Source organism: Atractosteus spatula, chromosome 7, assembly GCF_055471065.1.
Source record: "Atractosteus spatula isolate fAtrSpa1 chromosome 7, fAtrSpa1.hap1, whole genome shotgun sequence".
Classification (NCBI taxonomy): domain Eukaryota; kingdom Metazoa; phylum Chordata; class Actinopteri; order Semionotiformes; family Lepisosteidae; genus Atractosteus; species Atractosteus spatula.
In genome coordinates, this window is record NC_142712.1 from 10,438,633 (window position 1) to 10,460,257 (window position 21,625).

A 21,625-nucleotide genomic window follows, 5' to 3' on the forward strand; every position below is an offset into this window, starting at 1 on the left:
CCCGTCAGGAAGGCGATAGTGGGGAAAAATGAAAGTGAGTTTGAAATGTGCCACAGTCGACTGCGACACAAACGTTGCTCTGTTCTGCCAGCAGGGCTGACCCAAAACTAGGCCGTGTCACTGCCAAGGCATCCTTGCAGAGCGCTCTTCCAAGCTGTAAAAAGCTTCAGGGTTTTGTGTGAATGAATAATGACATTGTTTTCAACTTGACATTGTAGTCTTATCTGCCATTTCCTCAGATGTTCAGTTTTTCAATACGTTGCCTCCATGTGATGTAATATCCAATTTGATCTCTTGATTTTCTCAAAGCTTTCACTTTGATTGTAACCTTGTTTTTTTCCCTGATAGCCAGTTGCTTAACAGGTGGTACCTGGAAGCAGATGGGTATTTAAAATATGCTTCTTTCTTTAGTTGAGTCATTCGTAATAGAATTCCAGGGCATTCTTGGGGAAATATGAATTCAAGTTGACTATCAAAAGGCATTTGCATCACTTTGATTCACACCAATTAAGAGTATTACATTTGTTCCCCGAGAAAAGCTCTTGTGTGGAAACTAAACTTGACAGTCATGTTAACATGGTTCTCATAGATTTATAAAATTGTTTCACCTTCACAACAGCACAACATCTTTTGAACACAGAAGAAGGATTTGCAGAAGGATCAGCCCCGCTTAATAGTTATATAACAGTATCTGAATCGGTGATTAGCCTACTGCAAAACCAAACCCCTTGCTCATGTGGTTTAGTTCAGTTGATGCATCTTGATTACTGTCCACAGGTGTAGATTTGCATTTTAAACACCGTTTGCACCTTGTGCTGACTCTACTTGCTGAGATGCCTTCTGTTGTTTTGGGGAAGAGGAGTGTGTAATGAGCAGCTGCACATCAATGTTAGTCTTCCAGATCCAATGAAAACGACTGTCCTAAGTCTGCTGGGATTCATTACAGAATGGGTTATGAGACTCTAGGACGAGCTCCCCTGCCGTGTTGACAAAGCTGGTCACAGAATTGTTAAAACACATGGATCCTCAGCACCTAAACAAGCCAGATTGGCCAAATTAACTCTTCTCATTTGTAACCTGTGTCCTTTATTGCAAAATTGTGATCTGAACAATGAAAAGTTTGATCTAAAGCAGCATTTCTCATACTTTTCCATCTCATGGCACTTTTACATCAGTTAAATTAAAAAAAAAAACAAAACAATTTGTGGTACACCACCCCCTCCCCACACCCCACTTACTCCTCAAAGCCAGCAGCCATATCACCCTGCAACTCACAACTGGCAACCCACTGAAGCTCAGCAGGTGTGAGCCTGGTCAATACCTGGTTGGGAGACCTCCTGGGAAAAACTAAGGTTGCTGCTGGAAGAGTAGGGGTGTAACCCCAGTGTCCTGACCAAATTTCCCATTGGCCCTTACCAATCATGGCCTTCTAATAATCCCCATCTATGAATTGGCCACATTACTCTTCTCTCCTCCCCACTGATAGCTGATGTGTGGGGAGCGTTCTGGCGCACTATGGCTGCCGTCGCATCCAGGTGGGGCTGCACATTGTTGGTGGTGGAGGGGAGTCCCCATTACCTGTAAAGCGCTTTGAGTGGAGTGTCCAGGAAAGTGCTATATAAGTGTAAGCAATTATTATAATTATTATTATTAGTAACATTTATTTCCATGTTTAATCTGAGGTTCCTCAAAGTGCATACAGTAGTTCTTCCTGTTAGGAAACTTTGAATGTGAAACAAAGAGGTCTTGCTCGGCTGCTTATTTCTGTTTTTGTTTATTATTTCCATTAAACTTGAAAAACTCGCAATGCGTGATTCCCAGGTGTGCAGCCTTAAGAAAGTGGCTCGTGTACATTTTTTCTCGTGACTTTTGACAAATTCTGTGGTGCACCTGTTCCAGTCAAGGCGCAATTATGGATTCCAGTGCTCTGGTAGTTCTAGTGAGCTTTTTGCATTCGTTGTCCTTAATCACTCGTACTTGACATTGAGCCTGCTAACTTAAAGCAATGGCTTGTTTCACTTTTCTCATGCAGGATTCTGAACCCAAAATTAATTTTTGTAGGGAATGTTTCTGAACCTGTCTCAGTACTGGAGAATCACGTATTCAGATTCCTTTCCCTGCGCATTGAAACATCAGTATAGCCTTTACTCCAGTCTGCCACTTTACTGGCAAGTGAAATCTCTAGGCTCAGAGACATACCCACTGTCTTGTTTTTTTTCTGCTTTAAAATTAAAAAAAGAGATCACGGCACAATTTATTTCTCTCTCCTAGAAATTGTCATGTTCTATTTAGATGCATATACTGCTGAAAAGTCACCTGCTCTCTGGTTCTGCCACAGAAGTCTGTTAAGGATATGTACTCAAACCTATTTCTGATTTCCAGAGTTTCAAAAAGATACAGTTTTGCAACATTTTAAAATTAGGATTTGCAGCACATACAGTAGCAGCACTTGAATCACTTCCCAAGCCCCAGTTCTATTAGTGTATTCAATACTTGAGAGTGTACTTAATCATGCACAAAATGAAAGTAGAAATAAAAGGAAAGGGGAAAAAAAATACTCCATTCTTTGTAGAAGCGTTTCAGGAGGTCCAAGAGGGCCACATTTGTCTGGGTTTTCCAGCCGATTTGTCATCCCGGGTGAGTCATTACAATGGTAAGGTGGTAATATAGACACATTAAGAGAACAGTTGATTCATGTCAAGTCATTGAGAGCCCTGGATGAAATGAAAACTCGAAGTCACAGCAGTCCCACTGTCACGAGCCACACGCAAGCATGCAAGCGCTCCCCCACTCCCACGAGCTCTAGTCCCTCTCAACGCCCCCGCCCCAATGAACACCACTCTCTGTTTCAACCCTCGCTCTCCTCTTCATCCTCGCTAACTCTTGAGGTCTCCTCCCTGCGCTCAGAAGCTAGGTACCTAGTCTCTCCAATCGTTTGTGTTCCCTTTTGGCTATCGACTCGGCGCTCATCTTTAGACCACGACTTCGCCTCTCGTTTTTGGTACTTCTTCGAGTTGGAACCTTTCTGGCTTCGACCCCTTACTTTCGCTTAAAGACCACGACTTCGTCTCTCGTTAGGTACTGTTTTGGAACTTGATCTACCTGTCGACCAGTCTCCACCAGCCTTCCTTGTGACACCCAGAGGAAGAGGAGTGTCTGTCAGTGCTGTGCAGATTGACTACTTGTTAAGTTCCACCATAACATAAACACTGTATTTAATAAAGTATAGATTTATCAATGTTTTGATGAAATAATTACAAGCAGTTATTAATGCCCTTTACCAGTCTGTACAGCTGTTTTAGTGTTTATTTTTAGTCACAGGACATCACTTTAATACATTTGATTAATTCAGACTCCCCAGCTGAAAACAGAAATCTTCTAATTCCCAAGTAAGATGCTTTTCACTTAGCATCTCTGCCACTTGAGTGTTTTGCTTCATCATTCTCTCAAGCACAGTTCACAGGTGATGCTGATCACCAATTCCATAGCCTGTATCTGTCCTACACTTTACCAACGGATACATCTGTATAAGGTCAGGCTGCACATCTGTTTTCCCTAGTTGTTGAACGAGAATCCTGTGAAAGCGGAACTGAACTGTTACATGTAGTCACTACTTCCACTACAGAGCAACTGATCAGTCAATATTAAATTTAACCATAATCAGACAGGCACAGATCAAATATTAGTATTACAGTCATTTTGATTGAAATGAGCTGTGGGGACAAAGGAGCCAAAAAGTTTCTTTTTTAAATTAAACAGACACACAGATGCAGGTAAATTTTAAAATAACTTTTATTCTGTGATAATGTAATCTTTCCATTACATTATTCTGTAATGAAAAGATTTTAAAATATAACTTCAGGCTTACGGAAACTGAAACAACAATTCTGGTACTTTTGCTTTGACTGCAGGTCACTGAGAGCTCTAACACATTCCAGTTCATTTGGGAGGCACCCAAATCACCCAATCACTCAGTATCATCTCTTTAATCATTTACTTAACAAGCTTGAATTCCAAACATGCATCTGTTTGCACGGTTTCATTTTTGTGTACACGCATTTAAAAGAATGTGAACATTTGGAATGTTAAATCTCATACCCAATCCCATGACCAAAGTTCTTTATGCATCTTTATGCATCTCTAAAGTGCACTGCAAGCATTTGTTTATATGGTAAATCGATCGTTAATACTGCAAGAAATGCTAAGTAGATTTACATACAGTATCGATATAAGTTTGAGAAATATTTCTTTTTTTTCTAGACAAAAGACAAATATACAAACCCCTTTAAAATCTGTATGTATGAAGCCATTACTGTCTGGTAATATTAAATTAATACATTTTCAGTGTATATTGTATATATGTATATTGATATCTGTATATGACAGATATTAGATATTTCAAACAAAAGTTATTAAAAAAAAACACCATGGTATGTGAGATTAACTCCCCCACCTACTTTGCTGCTTATTCTCTTCAGGGTAAACATAAATTATAATATTGTGTTTTTAATATAAATTATAAAAAACACTACTACAGGCATCAATATAACCTTAGGAAGAAACCTTTGTATTAGTTTGTATTCAGACAGGATTGAAATACATTTTATGTGATCACCAGTGTGTAATACAAATAATTCATCAAGGTTATAATTATATGGAGTAATCTCAAACAAAAATGGACCATTTAAAGAATTTAAGAGAAAAAAAGATAGAAGACAAGATACATCTCTGTCTCCTTAAATGTCACCTAAATGCAGATCCACTTCGTTGAAGTCATTTTGCACTACCACATCATCCCTTTACCATGTTTATTTTATTATGATTGTTATGAAAGTTAGCAGTGTTACCACTTTGTACATCAGATGACCACATCTCACAAGCTAATCAAAACTGGGCCTGGTCAGTACTGGGATGGGAGACCTCCAAGGAAAACTAGTTTGCTGCTACTAATAACTAAATGACTGCTTGGTCATTAAAGATTCCAGTATTCCGTTCATAAGAGTAGGGATAAGTGAATTTCTTATTTCTGCATCTGGTCTGTTTAGAGGAGATGCTGGATTATAATGGCTTGTGCATGTTACCCAGATGTTTGTGACACTTAAGTAGTGTTGGTCCCTATATACACATACTATATGTATATGTAGTATTGAAAAAAATCTGGTTTATTTAGGATGTAAAGTACAGGGTTAGTCAAAATGCTGTTGACAACTTTTGAAACCTTTTTTGTCACAGTAACTCATGTAATTAATTTGTAATAAACCGTCAAAGTTTCTAACAGTTACCTTACAATCCTTTGCCATCTGTGGAGGAGAAGACAAAACTTTAGTAAAATAATTGGCATTTATACTTGTCTACAACATTTTGATTAACCCTGTACTATGTAAATGTTATACAATACAAAGTGTCAATAATTACAATTACACTTTTTCATGAATCAGTACATTCTAAGTCAGCTGTATACATGAAGACACCAGAAACTAAGACATCCTTTGCATTCAGCCTAGGTCAGAACATTCTACACTGGCTGCCCAGATCTGGCACCTCTGGACTCTTCAAGTTGTTTTTCTGAAGGATCAAAAGCTTAAGACTTTAGTGTTAAATCAGACCAATTCTGGAAATAATTCATTTAGGTAAATCAAGTGGTTGTAGCAAAACCTGAAGTAAAAGAAAATCCGTGCAGAACAGAAAGCACGGATTTTAGGACAGATGTCCGATGTTCTTGTATTGGAATGTTACACAATATTTGCATACATCTTGAGACTAAAGCAGGGACTACGTCTGACTTAATATATTTAATATTAGACTTTCTAATATTTTGAATAATATTTTAAAACCTCAATTAAAAATACCAAAAGCAAATTGTGGTACAACTCTTAGGAAGCTATTAAAAGCACCACTTTTGGCTTTGTGCACTGGGAACTGAGTATTGCATTGTACAGCACTACACATTTTCGTAAAACAATGCAATTCAATTTTACATTTTAAAGCTGTATGTGTGTATTGCAGTAAACTGCAGTATAATTTTGTATCTTTTCAGTCTGACACCATTTACTGTATCTTTTTAGTCTGTGTCCGAGGAAATTCCGTATTTTTTTGTGTTCCACCATTCCCAAGTAAAAGTGGAATGACTTTGTCAAAAAGCAGCACAGAACTAGCCGTTCCTGGAAAATGAAAAAAAGAAAAAAAACATGAAATGGGCTTTACTGTACATTACAGCAATACAGGTGAATTTGCCTTTCAAAGTGCTTAATGTATCAAAAATGTCTGAACCTGTTTAAATTTTAATTTGTTGGCCGACTTACTAAGTTGAACAGAAAATAATGCAACAATTTACATAAAGTATGTAGCAAATGTTTCCTGATTTTTTACTTGGAATCTTTTGTTACTGTAATTTACTAAAACCACAAGAAATACAGTCCACACAAATCATGTGGTCATGTGCTTCCTTACTAAAAGCCTTCTATACTTCATAAAGCTTTAACCACGGAACTTGGTTAAAAGTATCGTTTACCATCTGTTTTTAAATCGTTCAAGTGTGATTCGGCTTAAGAGCCTTTAGAATTGTTCGAAGCTAATGTGTCACGCTCTCAGAAGTAAGAGAAAATCACTTTTCCTCTTACCTAATACTGGGCCCAGCCAGTAGACGAAGGCATACTCCATGAGGGTGTTACCATTGCAGTGAAAGCAAGTGGAGAAGGCCAGTGCAGGGTTGAACACAGCTCCGGACACATGGCCCCCTGTAAAACACACCACGAGCCAGCAGTCAGGATATCTGAGGTGAAGAAGCCGTGCGACTGAAGTAAAACCTGATTTCTAGGATAGAAGCATGGACATCGGGTTTGCAGCAACCTGGTAAACACCAGTGCTACGCTGTCATAGAAGCATCACACTGACAGGGTCCAGATCACATTCATCCATCTAGCCAAGGGAAAAAAAAAATGCCTGATGGAACAAATCGTAATGCGCAAAAAACTAGGTCTTCTTTAACAACATTTTAAAAGTTGCAGTAATTCATTTTCCTTTTTTAACACTGTTAACTAGTAAAGGTGAATTTAAAAAAAACCCTATGAATGTCATTAAAGTACTGTACCCCATTCAAATTGTAACTAATGCTTTTCTTCATGGGTCTGAAATACAGCTGGGCAAATTTACTGCACCCTTGTTGCGTCGGGTACCACCTTTGGAATTTAAATGCATTATTATGTAGAGGGAGCTGATTCCTGAATCCATGGGCTGTACATATCGGATTGCTTCAGTCTATAGAGATTATTGATTCTGTTGACAGCAAGAGCCACTGGTTTGCCCTTGGACAGTAGATTGGAACACAAACACACGCATTGATTCTCGACTGCCATTGACTGCTCATGAATACATTCAACAAACACGAGGTACTTTTCTATAATGAGCTTTTTAGTTGTGAGAAAAGTACATTTCTGCTCAGTTGTGTAAAAATCTTTTGCATCTGCACACTGATTGCATCTTACAAAACAAACTAGCACCAGGAATCATGGCATGGTGTATGCACTGCACAGAGCACACTTCACTTGGCCATGCATAAATATCCAAGGATTCAATCTGTAGCTTTCACTCTAGGCTATCGACATTGCTGTGACAGGGTGTGTCAGGCCACACCTTTACATACAAAACAAACCTGTTTTACAGTGCAGTGAAAATGAAAGTGGATGAAATCAATATAAAGCTTTTATGTATATACTGTATATTCAGGGATTCAATTTGTAGCTCAATCCATATACGAAGGGTTAAATAATTTGCCATACTAAATTTGAAGAATCCAAAACCAGACTCCCTTCCAGTCGTTTAATTCAAATGTATTAACGAAAAGAAAGTTAATGCCATGGATACTTCTGAAAAGTCTAGAACAAGCAAAGAAGTAGCGCGCTTTAAGATTTCAAAGGAGCAGGTAAAGGTTTATTCCATGCTGAAAAGAAAAGAAACACGTTTGACACCTGAAAAAGGCTCCACAGCCGAAATGTTGTGTCTCTTTTCTTTCCAGCATGTAGTAAACCTTTACCTGTTCATTGCAGCCTGTGCATGCTGACGTAGTTACTGTACCTACTTGAACTGCTTTAAGACTTTGGCACGTTCAGCCATGGTTTGAGCTTTTCCTTAATTTGACAAGTTGAGAAGGCATCTGAGATCCTTGTGATGATATGGACATACTTGCTTCAAGTGACTAAATAAAAATTCAAGTTAGTGTCACTTGTTCGGTTAAAGCTCTTAATTAAACCGCAAACAACCTATTATTTTAATGATAATTTATGCAACGTGCAATTCTGTAACTGAAAAGCATTATGTAAACTGCCAATTAAAGACGGACATGAACCAAAAAAAAGTCTGTAACGGCAAACGAGTTGTAACAAAGTTATTCCATGTAATGGATAACTTGGAGACAATGTCTGCATCCCACTGCAAAGCAAAACCTTAAAAGGGGCATTTTTAGGTCACAGATGTTAAATAAGGCAGCAAACAAACCTGCGTAGACCAGGAGTGTGATGACAGCAGCTATAACGTGGATGTGATACTTTCCGTCCAGTTTGTGCAAGTGAGTGACAGTGCTCTGCATCACGAACGCACAACACAGCTCCACTCCCGCAGCCTTGAGGAGCGTGTCTCGTATCGGACTGCCGCACTGAAAGCCAGACAGCTCATGCCGGAGGTGCCAATCCGAGAGTCCTAAAGACCAGACGTAAGTAAACAGCACACGTGCTTCCCAAGCGGCCAGAAACTGGCAGGCGATTCTCGCGATGGTGCCCAGACCTGTCAGCTTCCTCCGGTAAGCTTGCTCCAAAGTACTCGAGGGGTTGCAGATCTCTGTCTGGAATGTTAATCCATGGACCACTGACATCACATAGGTCAGAGTCAGTCCTATTTGTGATTCTATCCCGCCTATCTCGGCCATGAGTATTAGCTCGTGGCAGCAAGCACACAGCTGAAAGGTGGAGATGATCTCCATCGTATACACAACATAATCCTTCGCCAAGAGCCTTCCTGTCAGCCCCCTTGCCCCTTCACTGAAAAGTACAATCAGTGCCAGCACTAACAGGGAAACCAAGAGATCCGCCATTTGAGCAGGGTGGCTCTCCAGCTTTGATCACCCAACTCTTACACCAGCAGTGAGGTCAAATCTGTGATTTTGTCTCCTGCGGTAGTCGCAACAATTTTCAAATGTGAACTTCCAGGCTGTCTAGACTTTTGCTATGAGGTTCATTTTAATAGTCCAGCCTGTGTGGGTGTTCCTTCATGCCAAGAAACAAACCTGTTCCACAACAGTAAAAGGTAAAGTGATGGCATGCTGGTGTACTGCTCTGCCAGTCCTGCCTTATCATCAAGCTGTCCCTGCCTGTTTGTGTACACACGTGCCTGTCCTCAGGAATGTCTCGGCGAATGTCTTTTGTTAACGGATGGATTAAACTGAGGGGAATTCAGAACGTCAGTGTCTGAACCTCAAAAGGTAGACGGGGCATATACTGTATCTGCATTTTAAATCAGTTTCACCGTTTTCGTCACCTTTTTTCAAATGACCGGCTTTTCAGATTATGGCGGGTTGTCATCAAGGTCGAATGTGTTATTTCCTGTTACCGCTCTCTGCTATTGAAGTCGTTTATCTCATCTATCGTCTTCAGTGCCCTGTGCAACAGATTCTCTGTGACAATGGGGCACGTCCTGGCACAGAATGCAGTTTGTTTTTCTTAGCATAACTTTTCTTTACGCACACATTTTTCCAAGCAATTACACGCCTTTAGTGCCCCGCGATGGACTGGCGTCCCGTCCGGGGTGTACGCCGCCTTGCGCCCGTTGCTTGCTGGGATAGGCTCCGGCTCCCCCGCGACTTTGCATTGGATGTAGCGGTTAAGAAACGCATGAAATTATCAAAAGCATTGAAAGAAGGTTCTGGCGGGTCGAATTAGTTCTGCGTTATCTGTAATATATTCATTTTTTGTAATTTAAAAATGCCTCATTTCCCTCAGATGTACACAAGACTCTGAGCAGGGTGAAAATCCGTAAGGCTGCAGGGCCTGATGGAATACCACCGCGCGTCCTGAGGACATGTGCAGCCCAGCTGACCACAGTGTTAACAGGCATCATTAACTCCTCCCCGTCACAGTCCATGGTCCCCATCTGCTTTAAAAAAAAACACTAATGTTCCACTCCCCAAAAAGGCAAAAGTGACGTGCCAGAACGATTACCGCCCAGTAGCATTAACATCTGTGGTGATGAAATGCCTGGAGAAGCTGGTGTTGTCACACATCAACTCCTCCATCACAGAGTCCCTGGACCCCTTGCAGTTCGCCTACCAGAACAACAGATCAGTGGATGATGCTGTCTCCCTGGCTCTGCATACAGCCTTGGAACACCTGGACACTAAAAACTCGTATGTGAGAATGCTGTTTGCGGACTACAGTTCAGCATTCAATTCCATCATACCCAGTCAACTGGTGACAAAGCTCAGGGGATTAGGCCTGTGCAACTCTGTCTGCAACTGGCTGCTGGACTTTCTTATCATGAGACCACAGGTGGTGCGGATAGGCAATAAAACATCAACACCACTCACCCTGAGCACTGGAACCCCACAAGGCTGCTGTCTGAGTCCAAGGTTGTACTCCCTGTTCACTCATGACTGCACAGCAAGACACAGCAACAACCGCATCATTAAGTTTGCAGATGACACCATTATAATAGGCCTGATCAGCGATGATGACAAGTCCACTTACAGGGATGAAGTCATACAGCTGCTTAGGTGGTGTCATAACAATAACCTGGACTTGAACGTAAATAAAAAGAAGGAGCTAATAGTGGACTTTCGGAGACACAGGCCACACACTCACAGCCCACTCAGTATTGATGGAAAAGAAGTGGAAAAAATCACCAGCTTTAGGTTTTTGGGAATTCACATCTCTAAAGATCTAACCTGGACTGTGAACACTGACTCTATCATGAAGAAGGCTCAGCAGCGCCTTTATTTCTTGAGGTGCCTCAAGCGTTGGGGGATGCCAGTACCTGTGTTGGTGACCTTCTACCGCTGCACCATCGAGAGCGTCCTCACCAACGGGATCACCGTGTGGTACGGCAGCACCTCTTCTCGAGAGAGAAAGGCACTGCAGAGAATGGTCAATATGGCCCAGAAGATCATCGGCTGTGGTCTCACAGAGATTAAACAGCTCTATGAGGACTGCTGCCGTGGTAGAATCACAGAGGACAGTCACCACCAGTGACTGGCCATCACAGAGGACAGTCACCACCCCGGGCATGAGCTCTTCACCCCACTGCCCTCAGGCAAGAGATATAAGAGCATACGGACTCTGACCACCAGATTCTTCAATAGCTTCTATCCACAAGCAGTGAGATTGGCGAACACATTTAGCCATCCCCCTCAGACCCCACCTACACCATCTACCTCATTATGATTTCTTATTTATTGCACATCTCCAGTCATTGTTTACACGTCTGTATTGTTTACATTCAAACTGTCTACATGTTTACTTGTACATTGTCTACTGTTTGTTTGTATATTGTCTTGATGCACTGTTTGCACTTTGTGTTTTTACACTTGTTTTACAATCGAGAGACTTTCTGTAAGTAAGAATTCCATTGTACCAGTACATGTACCGGTTACATACGGCAATAAAGTTCAAGTTCAAGTTTAGATATAATTGTGTCTCTATAATGTCCTCCATGTACTCTGGGATCCTCTTTGTACTCAGATTAGGTCTATGGGAGGAGACGTGCGAAACATTTGGGATACAGTTGCTGAAAGCAGCAACTTTAGTTGGTTGCAACTACAGAGACAGTCCGGACGTGACTGTATCGACTTGCAATCTTAGATCTATGGCTTACTGAGTCAGTTTATCATGGTCAGGGTAAAAAAAAATGTCTTCTGAGATGCCAACTACAAATCCCACTGATTTTGATGAAAAGAATCTGCAGCTGAGAAGCGGATGCAGGAAAGATCTATTTGCATGAATTGCCACCTGTGTGGTATATTTGTTTTATTTGTGTAAACTACTGAAAACGTTTGTGGGCAGCTGACTGACTATGCTGATAGTTCGGCAGTCTCGCAGCCCTGCTAATAGCGGGCGAGTTAGGAATTTGTAATTCAAATAAATTATTTGAATGATAATTTATGCAACATGCAATTCCGTTACTGCAATTATGTAAACTGGCAATTAAAGACGGACATGAACCAAAAAAAAAGTCTGTAACGGCAAACGAGTTGTAACAAAGTTATTCCATGTAATGGATAACATGGAGACAATGTCTTCATCCCGCTGCAAAGCAAAACCTTAAAAGGGGCATTTTTAGGTCACAGATGTTAAATAAGGCAGCAAACAAACCTGCGTAGACCAGGAGTGTGATGACAGCAGCTATAACGTGGATGTGATACTTTCCGTCCAGTTTGTGCAAGTGAGTGACAGTGCTCTGCATCACGAACACACAACACAGCTCCACTCCCGCAGCCTTGAGGAGCGTGTCTCGTATCGGACTGCCGCACTGAAAGCCAGACAGCTCATGCCGGAGGTGCCAATCCGAGAGTCCTAAAGACCAGATATGGGGGAGCAGCAAACGTGCTTCCCAAGCGGCCAGAAACTGGCAGGCGATTCTCGCGATGGTGCCCAGACCTGTCAGCTTCCTCCGGTAAGCTTGCTCCAAAGTACTCGAGGGGTTGCAGATCTCTGTCTGGAATGTTAATCCATGGACCACTGACATCACATAGGTCAGAGTCAGTCCTATTTGTGATTCTATCCCGCCTATCTCGGCCATGAGTATTAGCTCGTGGCAGCAAGCACACAGCTGAAAGGTGGAGATGATCTCCATCGCATACACAACATAATCCTTCGCCAAGAGCCTTCCTGTCAGCCCCCTTGCCCCTTCACTGAAAAGTACAATCAGTGCCAGCACTAACAGGGAAACCAAGAGATCCGCCATTTGAGCAGGGTGGCTCTCCAGCTTTGATCACCCAACTCTTACACCAGCAGTGAGGTCAAATCTGTGATTTTGTCTCCTGCGGTAGTCGCAACAATTTTCAAATGTGATCTTCCAGGTTGTCAAGGCTTTTGCTATGAGCTTAATTTTAATAGTCCAGCCTGTGTGGGTGTTCTTTCATGCAAAAAAAAAACAAACCAGGTCCACAACAGTAAAATATAAAGTGATGGCTTGCTGGTGTACTGCTCTGCCAGTCCTGCCTTATCATTAAGCTGTCCCTGCGTGTTTGTGTACACATGTGCCTGTCCTACACTGGAAGGACAGGCTCAGGAATGTCTCGGCGCTTAGAAACATGAAGCTTTTTGTTAACGGATGGATTAAACTGAGGGGGATTTGGAACGTCAGTGGCTGAACCTCAAAGGGTAATCTGCATTTTAAATCAGTTTCACCGTTTTCTTCACCTTTTTTCAAATGACCGACTTTTCAGATTATGGCGGGTTGTCATCAAGGTTGAATGTGTTATTTCCTGTTACCGCTCTCTGCTATTGAAGTCATTTATCTCATCTATCGTCTTCAGTGCCCTGTGCAACAGATTCTCTGTGACAATGGGGCACGTCCTGGCACAGAATGCAGTTTGTTTTTCTTAGCATAACTTTTCTTTACGCACACATTTTTCCAAGCAATTACACGCCTTTAGTGCCCCGCGATGGACTGGCGTCCCGTCCGGGGTGTACGCCGCCTTGCGCCCGTTGCTTGCTGGGAAGGGCTCCGGCTCCCCCCCGACCTTGCATTGGATGTAGCGGTTAAGAAATGCATGAAATTATCAAAAGCATTGAAAGAAGGTTTTGCCAGGTCGAATTAGTTACGCGTTATCTGTAATATATTCATTTTTTGTAATTTAAAAATGCCTCATTTAGATATAATTGTGTCTCTATAATGTCCTCCATGTACTCTGGGATCCTCTTTGTACTCAGATTAGGTCTATGGGAGGAGATGTGCGAAACGTTTGGGATACAGTTGCTGAAAGCAGCAACTTTAGTTGGTTGCAACTACAGAGACAGTCCGGATGTGACTGTATCGACTTGCAATCTTAAATCTATGGCTTACTGAGTCAGTTTATCGTGGTCAGGGTTAAAAAAAAATGTCTTCTGAGACGCCAACTACAAATCCCACTGATTTCGATGAATCCCGCTGGTGAAAATAATCTGCAGCTGAGAGGCGGATGCAGGAAAGATCTATTTGCATGAATTGCCACCTGTGTGGTATATTTGTTTTATTTGTGTAAACTACTGAAAACGTCTGTGGGCTGCTGACTGACTATGCTGATAGTTCGGCAGTCTCGCAGCCCCGCTAATAGCGGGCGAGTTAGGAATTTGTAATTCAAATAAATTATTTGAATGATAATGTATGCAACATGCAATTCCGTTACTGCAATTATGTAAACTGGCAATTAAAGACGGACGTGAACCAAAAAAAAAGTCTGTAACGGCAAACGAGTTGTAACAAAGTTATTCCATGTAATGGATAACATGGAGACAATGTCTTCATCCCGCTGCAAAGCAAAACCTTAAAAGGGGCATTTTTAGGTCACAGATGTTAAATAAGGCAGCAAACAAACCTGCGTAGACCAGGAGTGTGATGACAGCAGCTATAACGTGGATGTGATACTTTCCGTCCAGTTTGTGCAAGTGAGTGACAGTGGTCTGCATCACGAACGCACAACACAGCTCCACTCCCGCAGCCTTGAGGAGCGTGTCTCGTATCGGACTGCCGCACTGAAAGCCAGACAGCTCATGCCGGAGGTGCCAATCCGAGAGTCCTAAAGACCAGATGTGGGGGAGCAGCACACGTGCAATCGAAGCGGCCAGAAACTGGCAGGCGATTCTCGCTACGACGCTTTTTTCTGTCAAGTTCCCCCGGTAAAACTGCTCCAAGGCACCGGAGGGGTTGCAGAAGGCTCCGTGGAAAGTTAATACGTGGACCACCGTGATGAGGTAGGTTAGAGTCAGTCCTATCTGCGGCTCGACCCTTCCCACCTCCCCCACGAGTTTCAGCTCATGGGTGCAAGCGCACAGCTGAAAGGTCGAGATGATCTCCACCACATAGACGGCATAATCCTTTCCAGCAAGTAACCTCGTCGCAGTCCTCCTCGTCACTTCACTGAGAAGCACTGTCGCCGCCAGCAGTAACAGGGAAACGGATAGATAGGCCATTGGAAGCCGACGGTCCTCCAGCCCCGCTTTTGCCCAAGCAAGCGAATGTGATTTACGAAGTCAGACAGCTCAGCTCATGGATATTCCGCGCTATCGGGTTCAGTGCATTAAGCTCTAAAGTCCACACGTCTGCGGTGGACTTAGACCCGCGATCTCACCCTCATACGGAAGTTGCTGCCGCAGAACTCGTACTGCACATGCGAGTTTCGGTAGCGTCACTAGAGGGCGCAATAAGCAAGATTGAGGACAGGCGGCGCAAAAAGCGAAATGGTTTTTACAACTAAAACAGGTGATTCAGTTAATTCATTAAAAAATCTGACTTATTTTTCACCAAAGCAAAGCTTAAAATAGCATATTATAAAATAAAAACAAAAAGGAGAAGAAGGCTACTCAACGCTGGAAAAATCAAATTTATTACATTTGATAAATACTGAAACGCCTTACAGTAATATTACTGGGGAATATGACATCAGATTGTATGCGTTTTGTTTTAACGTGAAAACGCTACCCGCTACCCGTAAAATAAATTACGTCTGCCCCTCTTGAGAATACAGTTGAGAATGAAAAAGCAGTCACAGTTTCGGTAAAGACCAGAGTGACTTGGGAATGACTCATGTAGATAGTGTAGTCTGTGCTACTTCAAGAATAAGTGATTTATAATTGAAATTCGTTGTCTGGTAGTCATGTAGTAACCTAGCTTCTTTCATGAAACGATTAGATAAAATCTAAAAAAGTCAATTGGCCCGTGAAACACGCAATGAGCTGAAGGTCCCCTTTCATTCTTGCCTGTTCTTATGCTTTTGGATCAGCAAAAACGGAATTTCATCAGGTCAGAAGAACACTACTGCTACGTTTTACAGTATTCTTCGCTATTTACTGTAAATGTAACCGTGCAGACGATATCGCACTTGATTAAACCGTTTCGCATAAGCATTGCGTAAACTGTTCTTTAGAGATAAGGTGGCTCCCTTCGGTTCATATTGACGTGACTGGATATATAGAAGTCAAATTAAAACACTTTAAATACAAGCATCAGTAGCCAACAGAACTATGAAAAACCCAGGAAAGCAGAACACCACAACACTTCTTGTGAAAACCCGTGTATCCCCAGAGCATCATGATTTTTTTAAAGAATGCAAAACAGATTACCAAAATAACGGAATTGTTAATATTATTGGTTTAATAAAAGGTTAACAACAAGAAAAATGTTAACATTAACTAACAAGACAATTGTTTTTAATGTTAACAAACAAGACTAATTTGTTAATATTAATGCAGACTTACTGCCTGCGTTCTGTCGCAATATTCCTCTCATTTTTTCTTCTGTCCGTCTGTACACCAACACTACTGCTGGGGATAATAAAGACTCTGCTAAACGATAGTTTTTTTTCTCATGGAGTTTATTACTAAGTCATGCAAAAATCAGTACTGTAGCTCTATATAAAATGTAACAATAACATTTATAGGCTACAATCTATGATGTATGTGTTTACATGAAATTTTACATTATCTAAACGAGAACCCTGCCACGTTTAAATTCGACTGTAAGTGTAAAATTCACAGACTTGCAGAATTGTAGCCAGAAGATGGCAGCATAGGCGCCCTTCAGAGACCTCCCTCTCTCACCTGTAGCGATCCAGCTAGATTTCAGCATCACGAAAGGCAGGTTTAAATCTGCTGAACAGAGGAGGAAAATACACAATAATTTGTAAGCTAACGAATTTTTTTTGAGCGTTACAGGTTATTAGGTTTCCGAATAAAATGCCGGAGAACGTGTTGCACTGCAAACGTTTCAAGATTGGTCTTTATCTAACAATACTTTCACAGACCAGTATAAACCAAGTAGGGAAGCCCAATGAACCCCACTCCTTTTTTATCGAAACAATAATACATATAATACACAGAGTAAAAATCCACTGAAGACCTTTTTGTCGAGCAGAAGAGGAGTTTATTGTGTATTTGGCCAAAGAGAAGCACCTTCCTTGCAATTAGGAAGATGGGTCTAACAAGAAAAGTAACAGCTGACCTTTTATACACTTGCTTGATAAGGAACACAAAGAGCCTAAGTCTCAAAAAGAAAAACAAAAGCTTCAGTCTTAATTAATTTATATTGGTTGAGCAAGCTTCTACTTTAACAGAAGATGTCTACGTAATTGAGCTATATCAGTGTTTTCTAGAAGCAGGTAGTTACAATTGGCCTTCTACACAAAAATAATTCTTTGGGATTCTTAAAACAAGCATTCTTTGTGTCTGCAGGCCCCTGGTCTTATCAACAGGAGATACATTAAATATTGCAGCTGGTGTTTTGCTGAACATGCTGTACAGAGAAAGAATTTTTAACCCTTCACACACAAGAGTACACATACCATCATCAGGAGTAATTAACACAGTTGGGTCTTACAAGAAGAAGTTAAATGAGGTAAATAACGATAAGGTACACACAGTTTCATATTCATATATTTAGAAATAGCTTGGAGATATCCACCCATGTGCATTTTAAAGGCTTCAGATGTGGGTCTCTTCCCAGACCATGTCATTTGAACCCCAAGCTAATATCTTCCTCTTCCAGAACTATAGACTAATTTTACTTTGCTTTCGATTTTGTTTACACTGTCTGCACAACACAACAATTTTAAAACAATGAAAAGCAGAAAGAGTAAATTATGTTATATATTTACTGTATTAAATAGCCTGTTAATACACAATACAGGAATTATTTGTCCAAGACAGAAACCAAATAATATTAATAATTCCTTACATTTATACAGCTCTGGACACGCCACTCAAAGTGCTTTACAGGTAATTCCCCTCCACACCAATGTGTATCACCTACGTGGATGATGCTACAGCAGCCAAAATGTGCCAGTACGTTCACCACACACCAGCTATCAGTAGGGAGGAGAACAGAGTGAATAAGCCAGTTTTTGGATGGTTCTTAACATGATTGGTAAAGACTAAGGGAGAAATTTGGCCAGGACACTGGGGTTACTATCCCTACTCTTTTTGAGAAATGCTCTGGTATCTTCCATGATCACTATCAGTCAGGATGTTAGTTTTACATCTCAACTGTAGGACAGCACGTTATTGCAGTATAGTGTTCCCATGACTATAATGGGGCATTAGGACTCACACAGACCGCAGGGTGAGCGCCCCCTACTGGCCCCACTAACACCTCTTCCAGCAACAACCTTAGCTTTCCCAGGAGGGCTCTCTTCCAGATACTGGCCAGGCTCACACCTGCTTAGATTCAGTGAGTGACCATTTGCGAAGTGGAGGGTGAGATAGGTGCTGGAGGATCTAGTGAGGTTTGTTTGGATTTCTTTTTTTTTAACCAATAAATTCCCTGTATATTCTTACATATTACACATTTCTAAATCAAAGACTATATGCCTAAGCGTAGCTTGGGTTCCTATCGGCTGCATAATAAACTGTTGAAGTTGTAAAGCCTGTATCATCGTTATGGTGACATCATTTATGGCTTTCGAAAACCGTGCAAATGACGTCAACATACATAACGTCAGCACCGGCCGGCCATGAAGCCACACTCCTGGGAGCCTCGCGGAAGATTCCTGGGGTTCGCCTTGCTCCGAAGACGGATGTGAGGGGAGATCAATGATTGCAAGGTAAAATCTGGGAGTGACCAGTTGCATATGGGTAGGCTGCGTGGTGGGAGGGCGTTGCTATGTAGCATGTTCGTCTGTGCCTGACAATAGCTGGCGGTAGGGAAGCTTGCGGTGAAGAAAGGAGGAACTGAGAGCAGGCAGAATCAGGAGGGTGTGTGGCTGGCGAGGGAGAGAGACGTGCAGTGGGGATTTCTGTCTTAACACAATTAGATGTGAGTATTGACATTTACAGTGTTAAATATTTCTTCGCTTTCTTTGTGCTGGGCCGTGTTAGGGGCTGTCTCGCCTGGCCGAAGCGCAAGACAGAGACTGTTATATGAGCTGTATGAGACGAGCATGCCCAATGCTCTGACTGGACAAATGTGAAGCACTCCTCACAGACTTGATTCTTTTTTTTTTATGGTGCTGATTGCAACTTTATTTCAAAGGGGCAGCGCGATTCTCTCGCAAAACTTTGCTTATGTCGCAAGTCCATAACATTTTTCATTTATTCTACTCCACCATTTTAACGGAACGGCGTTACTCATTTCCATTTTTTTCTGCATATAGTTGCTTAAAAATTCTGAATTTCTTTTTCATCAGTGTTGGCGAAGTGATCGGCACGCAGAACAGCGTATGCATTTTTTTTCAATTAAAAATTATGTTCTTAGCTTCGAGTTTTTAAAAGAAAGCTTCGCAGTACAAAAAAAAACAAAACAAGTACAATATTAGGAATCTTACCGTTTTAAACGATCAAGATGCACCAAATAGACACAATGCATGGTATGCAATTCTTCCCGTCTCGTATTTCAAGCGTGTACTATAGATAAGTTTAATACGGCTACCCAATCAAATCATCAATGGTATTACTTTATTCTGCTCCGTTTCTTTTTTCTTTTGAATCAACATGTTCGCGTTGCGGATCGATCGCTAGGAGTGGGTCAATTATGTAGAATCAGAAGTAGTTTCACGGTTTGTGAATGCTTCTGGCTGTTTTTGAATTGTGTCACCGTGTGCAACGGACAGCGCAAAATACATTCTGTATTTTAAGGCGCTGTTTTAAAAGCAAAACCTCAACAATTAGATGCGATGGGTTATTTAAAACCAGGAAAATAAGCACTCCGTTACTTATCAGACGTGCAGTCACATTTTGCTTCCCGACACTCGGATTTTGCGTATTTAGTTCTTGTCCTGTTAACAATTTTTAGTAATCATCTAATATTCGTTGGTCGAAAGTAATCTTAAGTAAAAATAAAGTTATAGGAAATTTAGTCACATATACGGCATATAATCCCCTATTCCAAACTTTGTATCTCGTTGTGAAATGTTTCCTCTAAAAATGTAATTCCATGCATTTAAACCTATAGTATTAAAAACGCTATTCAAATAAAACTTAGGTAGAGGTTGACCGTGGGTGAAGAATCACATGACAGCATTTCTATTTTCTTCAGTCCCGGACTTTCACCTGTCACAAATCGAACAGTCACAGTCATTTAACATCTTTGCTAGTCCTGCTTAAGAATGCCGGACTCCACAATAACCGAATCATCTGTGGAATAGCTACAGTGTATCTTCCCAGGCCACTACGTTTTGTAGACCTGAAAGTGATCACAAAAACGGAACAGAGAGATGAACCGCAGCAGTAACGTCCACTCCAAAGAGTTTAAGGAGTATTGCAAGAAGTCATGTGTACAGTATATACATCCCTTACAAAACTGCTGTGAGGAGGATTCCCGAGTGGAAAGATGTTATGTAGCCAAAATCATGGCTTTGAAATGCATCATCATCTGATTTTCTTGATGGCCTTCAGATCCTCATTCTAAGAATCATTCTTTTAGAGTCCTGGAACACAGGCAGTCGTTCTGGCTCTGTCGGACATGTAATTTGCTGGAAATGAATAGAACGTTCCTCTTCCTGGGTGGGTTAAGACAATTTTTGTACACTGCAATGAAGAGAGCAGAAGTCCAAGCATGCCTGTGCCCATGTTTAGTTTACAACTGTAAAAAGCAATTATGCATCAGTGTGAGTTTAAAGGGAGCTGTCTGGGTGTCTTTAATTATTTGCCTTGAGCAGTGTCTTTTTCCGGATTATATGCTCAAAAACCTGAGCAGGGGTTTTTGTTTTTCCTGGATTATGTGCAGTCTTGGTGTTTCGGGGGGTGGCTCCATATGCAAGGCTACAGTGTGCCAGTCTGGAGTTGTCTAGGGCCATTCCTGTTGTTGGTTTCTGCTTATAGCAGTAGAAGTCTGCCGGATATGGATTTGGAAATTAAAAGGGAGACGGATCTCAGAAATTGCTTTTAAAATACCAAAGTATTGTGGCATTGCCAGAGTAAATGCACATTTGGCATTGTCATTAGTCAAAAAAGAGCTTTGATGTTTTTTGTAGACACAGATGTGGTTTTCCAAGGTGAAATTACAGTATGTGAGAGTTCGGAGTAACAATGTATGAAGTCATTGCTTTCTGATAAAATTACTGAAAAGGCAGAATTTTTTTTTCCTCATAGAATTTGAATTTCTTTTGTCCTTAAAAAAAGGAGGGGGGGATTCCTGGATCTTTTTGGTTTCTGTTTTTTCCCCCCTCCCAACTAAAAATAACTTGTTTTCTAATAGAAAGCAGGTGTCAGAAGGTAATATCTTACAGACATACTGTAGGTTACCCAGTTTTGCTTATTCCTTCACTGCTTTTATAGAATTGAAGAGGAAGACAGGACTCTGCTTGACTATGGTTTAAATTGATAACTAGCCAATTTTGTTTCAGAGAAAGTTTTATATATTGAACATACTATCTGGAGATGTGGCTTGTTTAATCCTATGCTGTAGTGATAGTAGCAGGTACTGCAGTGTCTACACCCTTATGGGTATGCAG

At 41.3% G+C, this 21,625-nt stretch overlaps 4 protein-coding genes across 5 annotated transcripts in view; 1 reads left to right on the forward strand and 3 right to left on the reverse strand.

The window, feature by feature from the left end:
• Positions 1–3,774: 3,774 nt before the first annotated feature.
• On the reverse strand, positions 3,775–9,166 carry LOC148830435 (aquaporin-11-like). The gene is made up of 3 exons (XM_088921915.1): positions 8,494–9,166; positions 6,621–6,737; positions 3,775–6,161 (listed from the first exon to the last, which is right to left on the reverse strand). The coding sequence occupies exons 1-3, from the start codon at positions 9,083–9,085 to the stop codon at positions 6,049–6,051; spliced, it is 822 nt and encodes a 273-aa protein (XP_088778041.1). The 5' UTR covers positions 9,086–9,166; the 3' UTR covers positions 3,775–6,048.
• Positions 9,167–12,279: 3,113 nt separating this feature from the next.
• On the reverse strand, positions 12,280–13,021 carry LOC148830436 (aquaporin-11-like). The gene has a single exon (XM_088919882.1). The coding sequence runs from the start codon at positions 12,943–12,945 to the stop codon at positions 12,280–12,282; it is 666 nt and encodes a 221-aa protein (XP_088776008.1). The 5' UTR covers positions 12,946–13,021.
• Positions 13,022–14,486: 1,465 nt separating this feature from the next.
• Positions 14,487–15,282, reverse strand: LOC148830437 (aquaporin-11-like). Its single transcript, XM_088919883.1, has one exon. It carries the CDS (start codon positions 15,153–15,155, stop codon positions 14,487–14,489), a length of 669 nt encoding a protein of 222 aa, XP_088776009.1. The 5' UTR covers positions 15,156–15,282.
• A 3,577-nt stretch (positions 15,283–18,859) lies between these two features.
• The window catches only part of pak1 (p21 protein (Cdc42/Rac)-activated kinase 1), a 43,091-nt gene continuing 40,325 nt past the window's right edge, over positions 18,860–21,625 (forward strand). Inside the window, exon 1 of one of the 2 annotated variants that reach the window (XM_088920976.1) lies at positions 18,860–18,990. The gene's annotated coding sequence lies outside the window, so the exon portion shown is untranslated. The remainder of the gene's footprint in view (positions 18,991–21,625) is intronic. The other variant, XM_088920977.1, reaches the window with a different exon arrangement.

Excerpts from the sequence above, each read along its gene's own strand:
- LOC148830435 (XM_088921915.1), bottom strand. The coding sequence starts at position 9,085 with ATGGCGGATCTCTTGGTTTCCCTGTTAGTGCTGGCACTGATTGTACTT. Across the intron at positions 6,738-8,493 it reads CACACTCCTGGTCTACGCAG|GGGGCCATGTGTCCGGAGCT; the intron begins GTTTGTTTGCTG and ends TGTGTTTTACAG. Across the intron at positions 6,162-6,620 it reads CTGGCTGGGCCCAGTATTAG|GAACGGCTAGTTCTGTGCTG; the intron begins GTAAGAGGAAAA and ends TTCATTTTCCAG.
- LOC148830436 (XM_088919882.1), bottom strand. The coding sequence starts at position 12,945 with ATGGCGGATCTCTTGGTTTCCCTGTTAGTGCTGGCACTGATTGTACTT.
- LOC148830437 (XM_088919883.1), bottom strand. The coding sequence starts at position 15,155 with ATGGCCTATCTATCCGTTTCCCTGTTACTGCTGGCGGCGACAGTGCTT.